The sequence below is a fragment of the Haematobia irritans genome, chromosome 1 (genome assembly GCF_050003625.1).
Source record: "Haematobia irritans isolate KBUSLIRL chromosome 1, ASM5000362v1, whole genome shotgun sequence".
Lineage (NCBI taxonomy): Eukaryota > Metazoa > Arthropoda > Insecta > Diptera > Muscidae > Haematobia > Haematobia irritans.
Genome location: NC_134397.1, coordinates 236,551,598 through 236,565,789, shown reverse-complemented (window position 1 = coordinate 236,565,789; position 14,192 = coordinate 236,551,598). Strand labels below are relative to the sequence as shown.

The window sequence follows — 14,192 nt, the reverse complement described above, 5'->3', positions numbered from 1 at the left end:
TTGTTAACCGATTGAGTTCAAATGGAGGACTTGTCAGTCCTTAACTGATTTTATAAACTTAACGCCTTATTTGTTCGTTCCTATTCGTGTATTCTGGTTTTGTCGGTCTCTTCATTTAGTTTTATTTTTCAGGAGTCCCACTTATTGGGGCTGCCTTTATGTTTGTTGTAGTTGGCATAGATACAACAAAAACAAACCAAACATAACTACATTCTTTTTTGCGATACTAATTTTGGAATTCTACAATAGACCTCTGCGTGAGGGGAAGGGGGGGTGAGAGAAGGGAGAAAGGCATAGACTATGATTTGACATGAATACATCCTCTCATAAACTAAAAATATGAAATAACAAACAATTGAATGCTCATCATCAAATCATCATCGCTTAATATGTTAAATGTTTCAGTGTCCTGCTAAACGTTGCTATGCCGTATTCTTTTTTGAAGGATTGTACTCCAAAATATTAGCATTTTTATAAGTTTGATGGTTCTTGATTTACATAGCTTTTTGACAACATTTTTACATACACAAGCATGCATGCATCCATCCAATATCTAGTTTGGGGAAAGGAATAACAAAACGAGCATTGAATTAACAAATTCCTGGTTTCCAGGGACACCAAACCAAACAGTAACTGAAAACATCCGTTTCGGTTATAATCGACGACAATGATACATAGAACTTGCGCGTCCATCAATGCTTACACGACATTGGTGTACACTTTGGATGTCGGGAAAATATAAAATTTTCATATATTTTTGATATACCCTACTCTTTGTATATATTTCACACTCAAAAAATTTTATTTAAATTGAAAAGATTCTGCTTCTTAAAATTAATTATTATATAAAATTAAAATTACACTGTTAGAAAAATATGTTTTTCATATGTTCCGATATAAACAAAATGTGTTTCGGGCACGATTTTAAACCACAATATATTTAAGTGCGAACATGTAATGTTCCTAAACTAACACTAAATGTTTGGGACATCTATGATAATATGTTAGAATATATTATGTTTGGGGCATCAATGTTTCATAAAAACCATATGTGTGAATACAAACATATATAAATTTACAAATTTCGACTAAACATACATATGTTGTGATATTTTATTCAAAGCGACAGAGAGATTATAGAGAGAAATAGAGATGGAAACCGGGAGAGTTGACGAAAGATATCAATATAACACAGCAAAAGAGTCAAAAGAGAACAATTTCTGTGAAACCGCTTGTATGTTGTTTCGGAAAACTGTTTTATGATAAGGCCAAAAATTTGATATGTTTAAGTCTAAATATTATTTAATTTGAATAAAGAGAATATACATTCTGAACCAAGAAAATAGACATTTGAAAAACAAACAGCTTATGTTTTCGCCTTGAGAGCAGCATTTTATGTATGTGTGGACATGTGTTTTGTTTATCATTTTGGCATTATGGGCACAATTTTTTTCTTGGTTCGTTAAAAGAAATCAGGGGTCTTCATAAAAATAACGAAAGGGCACTATACTCTTTTTAGAGTTGGGACAGTAAAATGAAATAAGGAGGAAATAGTGAAAAATTACACAGTAAAATGTAAAAAAACAAACTTTAGTTCCTCTTTATTAAAAAGTAGTCCACGAGGAGTTGACGGACACCATCAAATATAAAAGCGGGCATTAAGTTCGAGTTTTACAGCTAAAACAATTTAAAAAGTTTATTTTCTTTAAAATGAATTATTAAAGAAAAATAAAAGGAATTTTAGAGCGATGGTGTTAAATGCTAGTAAAAAACTGTTCACTCCTAAATAAATTTATGTTTATAAATGAAAATTCTATGTTTTTTCGAGCTTGAGATCTATATGTTTTTTATTTATATTTTCTTCAATATTTCGCAATTTTCTTGAATTGCTTCTTCAGGAAGTATTGATCTATAATAAATTTATTATAATAGATTACATTAGTAGTATATACTAATTGCTACAATCTTATTCTAACATTTAGTACATTTTTAACATAAATGATAAACATCTCAATATGACACATTCTACTAGGCGAACATAACAAATGGGTAGATACAACTATCCTTCACTTACATCAGTTACAACAACTAAACACAACACATATTTTTGTTAGAGACAGCGAAACATCACTGCTCTCGTCTGTTTTTAATATTGCACTGAGTGTGGATGCTGCTATGCAACCTGCGCGTTGTTCTTTTTCCCATCGTTTCTGCATATCATTTGTCTGTATATGTGAGCGATGTTGTCCGTGTCCGTTTTGTAATTTATTCTCCTCGTTGTTGGTACGTTGTTGATGTGTAACATTTCTAAGGTGTATCTTTTGCTCGTGTTGCTCTCTCGTTGTAAAACACGAACTCTATCAAAGTTTGGTTGGTGGTTTGTTGCTGCACAGTGTGTCGCTAGCGCAGTTTTTTGTAGCTTGCTGTTGTTATTCCGTATTTTTATGTCGGATTTATGTCCTGATAATCTTGTTTTTAATTTGTTTTTGGTAGTTCCTATATATATCATCTGACACTTTTCTTTTGATTTTCCATCGCACGGAATCTCATAAATGACGTTTGGGGTTTCGGATAAGGGGATGTTGTCTTTGGTATTGGTAAAAAGATTTTTTAGTGTATTGTTGGATTTATGAGCCAAGTTGTATTTATTTGTATCGAAAATATCGGACTTTGCTATCCTTTCTGAGATCGTTGGTATGTATGTCAACGATTTGTATGATTTTGGATCTTTGTTATCGTCCGTCTGTTCTGATGAAGGCTTGTAATTCGCTATTAACTTTTTTATGATGTTCGGGGGAAAATTGTTGTATTCCAAGATATCGTGTAGTTTTTTCTTGTTTTTTTGTTGGAATTGTTGATCGCTGATAGTTAGTGCTCTTTGGATTAGGTTTTTTGCTGTATTTATTATTATCTGTTTTGGATGGTTTGAGAAGAAGTTCATAATTCTTCCAGAAGCTGTGTTTTTTTGGTACCAGTCCATTGTAAGTTTTTCTTTGTCCCTGATGATTAATAAATCTAAATACGGCAATTTTTGTTGTTGTTCTAGCTCCATTGTAAACCGGATATTGTTGTGATAACTGTTAAGTGTTGTCAGCGTTTTTTCTATTTCCGTTTCCTTGACGATTGCAAATAAATCATCCACGTATTTCGTTATGAACTTCGGTCTTATTGTCAGTTTTTGCATACAGCTGTCTAGTAGTCTCTCCATTAATATGTCAGCGATAATTGGAGAGGCTGGTGATCCCATCGGTAAACCTTTCTTTTGTCTATATATCTTGTCGTCGTATTTGAAATATCTGTTGTCTATTATACAAAATTTCAATGTCTTTATGAATAATGCCTTTGTCATATTTGTGTGTGCTTCTATTTCGTCCCATCTTTCTTCTATAATCCTGATGGCGAGGTCCACCGGTACACTGGGAAAAAGTGACACCACATCAAACGATATCAGTTTTTCGTCGTGTTTTATAGTCATATCTTTGATCTTATTTCTAAATTGTACCGAGTCCTTTATATTATATTTAGATCCCGTGGTAAGTTTTTTCAGTATATTTACCAGGAATTTACTCATTGCTGCTGATGGTGCGTTTACCGACGAACATATCGGCCTTAATGGGAAATTGTCTTTGTGTATTTTTGGTACGCCGTATAGTCTAGGGGCAGTTGCAATTTCCGTCTTCATTCTTCGTTTTTCAGATTCAGAAATGATATTATTCTTGAAAAGTTCATCTACTATTTCGTTGTTTTTCTTTTGTAGGCCTTGTGTTGGGTCCTTGTTTAGCCTTTGGTAGGACATAATATCCCCTACTATTTTTTGCATTCTGTCTTTGTAGTCTCTTTTCTCCATAGCCACAGTTACGTTACCCTTATCTGCGTTCAGGATTGAGATATTCTTGTGAGTTTTCAAGAATTTCCTGGTTCTGTCCACTGTGTTCGAAACAAATCTATCTCTTCCGTTCAGGTTCATTTTGTTGAGATGATTTTCTAGTGATGTAGCAAATTTTGTTCTGGCTCGTTCTTGTTGTTCCTTGTTGGTGTGTGTTTGTATTAAGTTTTCTCCATCAGCTATGTATTTAAAAAGTGGGATATCATCTTTCTGTGTCGGTAGACCGAATTTTGGCCCAAGTGAGAGAAGCCACTTTATGTCATCTGGGAATTCAGTACTTGTTTTATTGACGAACCATTTTTCGTTTATTTTTATGTCAAGATCAGATTTTTGTTTATCTCTCAGTTTATTGAATTTAGCCTTTTGTATCTCTTTTGATTTTTCTTTTATTTTTTTTTTTCTCTAACAAAAATATGTGTTGTGTTTAGTTGTTGTAACTGATGTAAGTGAAGGATAGTTGTATCTACCCATTTGTTATGTTCGCCTAGTAGAATGTGTCATATTGAGATGTTTATCATTTATGTTAAAAATGTACTAAATGTTAGAATAAGATTGTAGCAATTAGTATATACTACTAATGTAATCTATTATAATAAATTTATTATAGATCAATACTTCCTGAAGAAGCAATTCAAGAAAATTGCGAAATATTGAAGAAAATATAAATAAAAAACATATAGATCTCAAGCTCGAAAAAACATAGAATTTTCATTTGAAAAACAAAGATCGAAAAAGCACAAAAATCAAAAATTAATACGGAGAGCACGCCGGATAAAAATCAAATCAAAAACCAAAATGATTTATAATAAATTAAAACAAAAGCATGTATCTATCAGAAGGAACATAAATAGATACAAAAACTTGAGAGTGAAAATAGAAAAGATTCACTCATCAATAACTTTTCTTATTAGATGCCGAAACCATGGCATAATTCCTGATTTCATCAAAAAGGCTATGAAAAATATGTACACTATCTTGGAAAATTCACATAAAACCAAAGATAACTTACAAAAAACCTTATTCACATACATAGAACATTTCCAACAAAAAGTTTTAAACATTTTGATAAAACACAAACATAACTTACTTAAGAACTACAACGACGAAGAGGAAAACGTAAAAAGGAGTTTAAATCAACGCCTCTCCAATGAAGAAAGCAGTGAACTTTGGAAAAAACAAGGGGAAAACATACAAAAAATAAAAGAAAAATCAAAAGAGATACAAAAGGCTAAATTCAATAAACTGAGAGATAAACAAAAATCTGATCTTGACATAAAAATAAACGAAAAATGGTTCGTCAATAAAACAAGTACTGAATTCCCAGATGACATAAAGTGGCTTCTCTCACTTGGGCCAAAATTCGGTCTACCGACACAGAAAGATGATTTCCCACTTTTTAAATACATAGCTGATGGAGAAAACTTAATACAAACACACACCAACAAGGAACAACAAGAACGAGCCAGAACAAAATTTGCTACATCACTAGAAAATCATCTCAACAAAATGAACCTGAACGGAAGAGATAGATTTGTTTCGAACACAGTGGACAGAACCAGGAAATTCTTGAAAACTCACAAGAATATCTCAATCCTGAACGCAGATAAGGGTAAAGTAACTGTGGCTATGGAGAAAAGAGACTACAAAGACAGAATGCAAAAAATAGTAGGGGATATTATGTCCTACCAAAGGCTAAACAAGGACCCAACACAAGGCCTACAAAAGAAAAACAACGAAATAGTAGATGAACTTTTCAAGAATAATATCATTTCTGAATCTGAAAAACGAAGAATGAAGACGGAAATTGCAACTGCCCCTAGACTATACGGCGTACCAAAAATACACAAAGACAATTTCCCATTAAGGCCGATATGTTCGTCGGTAAACGCACCATCAGCAGCAATGAGTAAATTCCTGGTAAATATACTGAAAAAACTTACCACGGGATCTAAATATAATATAAAGGACTCGGTACAATTTAGAAATAAGATCAAAGATATGACTATAAAACACGACGAAAAACTGATATCGTTTGATGTGGTGTCACTTTTTCCCAGTGTACCGGTGGACCTCGCCATCAGGATTATAGAAGAAAGATGGGACGAAATAGAAGCACACACAAATATGACAAAGGCATTATTCATAAAGACATTGAAATTTTGTATAATAGACAACAGATATTTCAAATACGACGACAAGATATATAGACAAAAGAAAGGTTTACCGATGGGATCACCAGCCTCTCCAATTATCGCTGACATATTAATGGAGAGACTACTAGACAGCTGTATGCAAAAACTGACAATAAGACCGAAGTTCATAACGAAATACGTGGATGATTTATTTGCAATCGTCAAGGAAACGGAAATAGAAAAAACGCTGACAACACTTAACAGTTATCACAACAATATCCGGTTTACAATGGAGCTAGAACAACAACAAAAATTGCCGTATTTAGATTTATTAATCATCAGGGACAAAGAAAAACTTACAATGGACTGGTACCAAAAAAACACAGCTTCTGGAAGAATTATGAACTTCTTCTCAAACCATCCAAAACAGATAATAATAAATACAGCAAAAAACCTAATCCAAAGAGCACTAACTATCAGCGATCAACAATTCCAACAAAAAAACAAGAAAAAACTACACGATATCTTGGAATACAACAATTTTCCCCCGAACATCATAAAAAAGTTAATAGCGAATTACAAGCCTTCATCAGAACAGACGGACGATAACAAAGATCCAAAATCATACAAATCGTTGACATACATACCAACGATCTCAGAAAGGATAGCAAAGTCCGATATTTTCGATACAAATAAATACAACTTGGCTCATAAATCCAACAATACACTAAAAAATCTTTTTACCAATACCAAAGACAACATCCCCTTATCCGAAACCCCAAACGTCATTTATGAGATTCCGTGCGATGGAAAATCAAAAGAAAAGTGTCAGATGATATATATAGGAACTACCAAAAACAAATTAAAAACAAGATTATCAGGACATAAATCCGACATAAAAATACGGAATAACAACAGCAAGCTACAAAAAACTGCGCTAGCGACACACTGTGCAGCAACAAACCACCAACCAAACTTTGATAGAGTTCGTGTTTTACAACGAGAGAGCAACACGAGCAAAAGATACACCTTAGAAATGTTACACATCAACAACGTACCAACAACGAGGAGAATAAATTACAAAACGGACACGGACAACATCGCTCACATATACAGACAAATGATATGCAGAAACGATGGGAAAAAGAACAACGCGCAGGTTGCATAGCAGCATCCACACTCAGTGCAATATTAAAAACAGACGAGAGCAGTGATGTTTCGCTGTCTCTAACAAAAATATGTGTTGTGTTTAGTTGTTGTAACTGATGTAAGTGAAGGATAGTTGTATCTACCCATTTGTTATGTTCGCCTAGTAGAATGTGTCATATTGAGATGTTTATCATTTATGTTAAAAATGTACTAAATGTTAGAATAAGATTGTAGCAATTAGTATATACTACTAATGTAATCTATTATAATAAATTTATTATAGATCAATACTTCCTGAAGAAGCAATTCAAGAAAATTGCGAAATATTGAAGAAAATATAAATAAAAAACATATAGATCTCAAGCTCGAAAAAACATAGAATTTTCATTTGAAAAACAAAGATCGAAAAAACACAAAAATCAAAAATTTATGTTTATATTATAAAATTATGTATGTATGTTTATACTCGACTCCACGTTCTTCTTTTGTTAGTTTTTGAATTCCTTCCAAATTTTAAAGTTTTGTACAAAAACAGTTTTTTATTACAAGATTGTTATTTTTGCAATAAAAAATAATATTTTATCCAAAAATCAGTCAATTTCTTTTATATCAAGCACTGTTACTGACTATAAATCTTTAATAACGCACATTTCGAAGTTTCATTTAAAAAAAATTAATATAGTATAAATATAAATTAAAAAAAAAAAAAACAAAAAACAAAAAAAATGTTCGGTCGGAGCAGGGATTGAACCCACGACCCTTTGCATGCAAGGCAGACATGCTAACCACTGATCCACGTGGCAAACAAATGTATGTTTCTGTTAAATAATGTTATGTTTGCATGGGCTCGTGGGCGCTGCAAACTATGCTATATAAATGTAACTTAAAACGATAATTATCTACTGGTGACTATAACAGCTACGTAGCCCAGTGGATAGTGTGTTGGCTTACAAACTGTATGGTCCTCGGTTCGATTCTCCGTGCAGGCGAAAGGTAAAATTTAAAAAATTTATAAAAGTGAATAATTTCTTCAACATTATTTGTATTACAGAGAAAGGTTCCAATAACTAAAAAATTTCGTGGAAGTGAAAATTACGAGTATGTTAGGGAATGAGCACAATCGTGTATGGGAAAAATTCTTCCACGCATATAATATTTTTGGCTCAAAATGCTTCCAAACATATAATATGTTTACATAAAACAAACATATTAATGTTTCGGCAGTATGCAATAATATATGTGCTTCCTGCAAAATATGTTTGGAACATATGTTAAAGAAGCGATTTTTTTTGAGGGTGAAGACTTGAGATCAGTACAGTGTTTATTTTTGCGTTGACATTATCGTGGTTATTTTATTAAAATAGTTCGATTTAACGCAGATAATTTAACTCAATTGATGCGCACTTTCGTTTTTAACTAGTTTTCATCAAGCTTTATCAGGAATATATTCCCAGATAAAAAAAGAGTTTCATAAAAAGTAGTTCGAATCCCCAAAATGATATCCAGAAGTAGTGAATACTTGTACTATTTCCTTAGTTTTACATGGGCTTATCGCCAAAAAAATGGAGCACTATTTCAGCAGTATTGTAAAGGAGAGAGGCAGCACCAACTGCCTACAAAACAACCGAATCAGCGCTAATTTTTGTGAGCGATGTCCCGATTTAGAGCAGCTTCAACATAGCGCTGATATAATTGCTCAGAAGTGATATATAATCTTGAGTATAGCATTGCTAGTGTGAAGGAAAATAGCACTACCTTCCATGATCCTATACTGCATAAATTGGTTACAATAACGTAAAACGAATGATCATAAACTAGTTTGATTCATGCAGTGTGGATGCACTGCCTACTTTATTGTATACCAAAAACCGCACCTGTGACAGTTGTATTTTCCATGAATGTGAAAAAGTCAACTGGTACAGGTTCAAATCCCCCCGGGGGTGACATTTTTAATTTTCAATGTTTTTCTATTTTTATTGATTTTCTGTTTTTGTTACATTTAATTGTCAAAAATTGAAATATTTACTTTAAACGGTCAAATAGCGTATTTTCTAAGACTTGCCCAAAAGAACTTCATCGGATGTGAAAAATTTGATGGAGGATCCCGGGTTGCGCTTAACAAGTAATGTTTGTAGAACAACTACCCAGCAAAAAAATTTGGAAGTTCTTCTAAAGGCACAACTTTAAAAGCACTTCCAAAAATGTCCTCCCAAAGGTGTTCTTTATTTTAACTGCACAGGAAGTTCATTTGAGTATTTTTTTATAACACCCTTTTTTCATATTTTTAAATGGGCAATTTTAACTATTTTGTTAAAAAAAAATTAAAAACAGAGTAAAAATTAATAAAATGTTACAAATAATTTAAATATTATCAAATAAAATTACAATGATAGAAAAAATGCGACTTTTTGAAAAAATTTGAGGTCGTGTAATTCATCGCTTCTCCGTCTAATTTAATTAAAATATTAGTAAAATCAATTGATTTTCCTAATATTTTGCTAAATGCAAAAAAACTTTTCATATTTTAATTAAATTACGTTTATAGGTTTCCAAAATGAGTAAATCTTACTTAAATGAAATTCGCATAGACATTTTAATAGACAATAATTTTTTATCTTCAATTTTTTTTATTTCAAAAAACAGAAAAAATATACTTTTGATATTCTTCAATGTGACAAAAAGAATAAGTATACAAAATATTAGTAAAATCAATTAATCATTCATGAACTAAAATAAAGTTAAATCGGCTATAGAATAAATTGTCGTTAACTTGTTTCTGAGGGTTTTGATGAGTTTAAAAAATTAAAAATTAGAATTTTAATTACAATTATTTTTACATTTTTTCCATAGTAATTATTTTTTAATATAACCTATATGAAATTACATTGCGCATTTTGGATTTCCAATAAGAAATATTCGGAGACATAGGTTCACGTAGCGACAAGTGATATTGTTATGTTTGCATACTATGTATACAAACCAAGTGACATTTTGTACATATCGTCCATATGTTTAGCGGAAACGGAAAATGCAAAACATATCCCCCATTTGATTTACCGCAAATGAAAGTTTTCATGTTGCAGCAACATAGAGCTTTAAGAGTATGAACTCTTACCCTCCATCCACAGACACACACACACAAACACTCGTGCCCTGTAATAAATATTCCCACTACATGAGCTTGAATCGAGTTCATAAACGAACAAACATATTTATACACACATAACAAACGAACCAAACAACGTGCAACAAATTGCACTAAACTTGGATAATATTCGTAGTGTTGTTATGTTTATTGGTCTTCGTTGTTACTTCAATTGTTGTTGTTGTTGGTTTTATCGTGTCATTTCAAATAACATGAAAACTACAAGTATTTGTTGTAAATAGTTCATGTATGGGTATTAAGGCTAAAATGTAACTAGGGGAGGAAAGGGGTTTCCTTGTAAAAATCCTTTTAGGAGGGAGTTGAAATTTATTTCAACGATGCGTTTTTAGGTACGGATTACGGAAATGCCGAAAATTTGGTCGTTTTTGGGTGAAGGGAGGTGCACACCTGTCTTACAAAATAGCACAAACCCTGTTTGTACCCATCGGTACAAACCATGAAGATCGGTAGAAGTTTTTGTTTCACAGAAGAAAATCAAAAACTTTGACTTTAGTTACTTTATTTGCTACACCCAAAGAAATTTGTTAGTAGACACAACAGAAAAATACAGCAAAAAATATGCTGAAAAGCAGCCACTATTTGCTGAAACAGCAAACACAGAACAAAATTTCACGAAAAATTTTCCAATTAAAATTTTAATTGAATTTTAAAAAATATTCAATTAAAAATTTAATTGATTCAACAAATTTTTAAATTGAAACAAAAATCAATCACTAAAATTAATAGTATCAATTCATTTTTTAATTGGATCAATTAATTTTTTAATTGATTGAAGACATTTCAATTAAAAAATTAATTGAATCATTTAATTTCGTGATTGAATCAAAAAAAATTTTTTGTGTGAAACATTTTTTTGTAGCGTAATTCTTACAAGAGATACATACCGGACTTCAACACCTAAAGTGTGTAAACACAACCTGAGCGATTGTCGGAAGACGAACAGTTGTTCACATGTATTTCTTATACACAGGAAAAAAATTTCATGAAAATGTTTCCAATTAAAGTCTTAATTGAGTTTTTAAAAATATTCAATTAAAAATTTAATTGATTCAACAATTTTTTTAATTTAAACAAAAATCAATCTCAAAAATTAATAGTATCAATTTATTTTTTAATTAGAGCAATTATTTTTTTAATTGATACTATCATTTCCGTGATTGAAGAAATTTCAATTATAAACAAGTAAGTAAAGTCTAAAGTCGGGCGGGGCCGACTATATTATACCCTTCACCAATTTGTAGACCAAAATTTGTGTTACCATCTCAACTCCTTTATGAAGGTTTATATTCCCATATTCAAATATTTATATCTTAACCGATTTGGAGACAATTTTTTGTACTTCTACAAAATCTCTAGAATTAAAATTTAAATCGGCTAATGGCCTGGGATGAAGCACAATGTTACTAAAAAATATGGGAAACATTTAAATCTGAACCAAATTTGAGGCAACTTCGTAAAAACATATTTATGATTTATCGATCGATAGATGTGTGTTAAATTTGAGTCTTTTTATAACCTTCACCACTACTGTGGTACAGGGTATAATAAGTTTGTGCATTTGTATGTAACGCCAAGAAGGAGTAATCATAGACCAACCTTTTAGTATACGGATCGGCTTAGAATTAAATTCTGAGTCGATTTAGCGATGTCCGTCTGTCTGTCTGTTGATGTATTTTTGTGTGCAAAGTACAGCTCGCAGTTTTAGTCCGATTGTCCTAAAATTTGGTATAGGATCCTGTTTCGGCTCAAAGACGATCCCTATTGATTTTGGAAAAAATCGGTTCAGATTTAGATATAGCTGCCATATATATTTTTCACCGATCTGGTCATAATTGGCGTGTATATCAACCGATCTTCCTCAAATTCCGTACATCCGAATATTTTATGAGTCTCAAAAAACTTGCAAAATATCAGCAAAATCGGTTCAGATTTAGATATAGCTCCCATATATAGCTTTCGCCCGATTTACACTCATTTGCCCACAGAGGCCAATTTTTTGCTCCGATTTAGTTGAAATTTTGCATAGGGAGTAGAATTAGCATTGTAACTATGCGTGCCAAATTTGCTTGAAATCGGTTCAGATTTGGATATATCTCCCATACAAAGCTTTCGCCCGATTTACACTCATATGACCACAGAGGCCAATTTTTAACTCCGATTTAGTTGAAATTTTGCACAGGGAGTAGAATTAGCATTGTAGCTATGCGTGCCAAATTTGGTTGAAATCGGTTCAGATTTAGATATAGCTCCCATATATATGTTTTTCTGATTTCGACAAATATGGTCAAAATACCAACATTTTCCTTGTAAAATCGCCACTGCTTAGTCGAAAAGTTGTAAAAATGACTCTAATTTTCCTAAACTTCTAATACATATATATCGAGCGATAAATCATAAATAAACTTTTGCAAAGTTTCCTTAAAATTGATTCAGATTTAAACGTTTCCCATATTTTTTTAAATTTTGAGTCTATACACACAAAGAAAATTTCATTAAAAGTCAGCCAACGAAAAATTTTCATTGATATAAAGAAACATTTTCATTAATACAATGAAAATATTCGTTAATAGTACGAAACGTTACGTTGGTTGGCAGAAAATTCGTTATATTAACGAAAAAATTCGTTCTATTAACGAATTTATTTCATTGGCTGACTTTCAACGACACATTTCGTTAATATAACGAAACTTTTTCTATTAGTGTAGATTTTGTAGAAGTCTATCAAATTCTCCCAGATCGAGTGATATTTAAATGTATGTATTTGGGACAAACCTTTATATATAGCCCCCAACACATTTGACGGATGTGATATGGTATCGAAAATTTAGATCTACAAAGTGGTGCAGGGTATAATATAGTCGGCCCCGCCCGACTTTAGACTTTCCTTACTGGTTTTTTTTTTGAGTTTTCGACTTAGCAGTGGGTATATGAGTCTAAATCGGTCGAAAGATATATTCCAAATCTATATGTAAATTTGAAGTGATGTAAACAAATTTTAGCACGCGTAGTTAGAATGTTAATTCTACTCCCTCTGCAAAATTTCACGTAAATCAGAGTAAAACTTTTGCCTCTGTGGTCATATTAGTCCAAATCAGGCGAATGATATATATGGAAGCTATATCTAAATCTGAACCGATTTCAATAAAATTTACCACACTTGACTACACTACTAATTATATTCCTAGTGCAACATTTCAAGCAACTTAGGGTAAAACTCTGGCCTCTGGGGCCATAAAGTCCATATCGGGCGAAAAAATATCTTTCGCCCGAGCTATATCAAAATCTCAACCGATTTACACTAAATTTGGCACAAATAATGATACTATTAAACGTACTCCTTTGTGAAAAATTTCAAGCAAATTAGGGAAAACTCTGCGTTCTGGGGCCATATAAGTCCATATCGGGCGAAAGATATATATAGGAGCTATATATAAATCTGAACCGATTTGGCTGATATTTTGCATATTTTACGAGAGCCTCCAAATATTCGGCCTTGAGAAATTTTAAGAAAACACCTTGATAAATACGTCAATTATGACCAGATCGTTGATAAATATATATGGCAGCTATATCTAAATCTGAACCGATTTTTTTTTCAAAATCAATAGCGATTGTCTTTGAGCCAAAGTAAAACTCTGTGCCAAATTTGAAAACGATCGGACATAAACTGCGAGCTGTACTTTGCACACAAAATTACATATACAGACAGACGGACATCGCTAAATCGACTCAGAATTCAATTTTAAGACGATCGGTATACTAAACGATGGGTTTCAGACTTTTCCTTCTTGGCGTTACATACAAATGCACAAATTTGTTATACCCTGTACCACAGTGTGGTGAAGGGTATAATTAATTG

General features: G+C 32.1%; 2 protein-coding genes across 2 annotated transcripts; one reads left to right on the top strand and one right to left on the bottom strand.

Annotated features, from left to right (window-relative positions):
- Positions 1-2,173: 2,173 nt before the first annotated feature.
- Positions 2,174-3,967, bottom strand: LOC142235391 (uncharacterized). The gene has a single exon (XM_075306647.1). The coding sequence runs from the start codon at positions 3,965-3,967 to the stop codon at positions 2,174-2,176; it is 1,794 nt and encodes a 597-aa protein (XP_075162762.1).
- Positions 3,968-4,849: 882 nt separating this feature from the next.
- On the top strand, positions 4,850-7,186 carry LOC142235384 (uncharacterized). Its single transcript, XM_075306639.1, has one exon. The coding sequence runs from the start codon at positions 4,850-4,852 to the stop codon at positions 7,184-7,186; it is 2,337 nt and encodes a 778-aa protein (XP_075162754.1).
- The last annotated feature ends 7,006 nt before the right edge of the window (positions 7,187-14,192 follow it).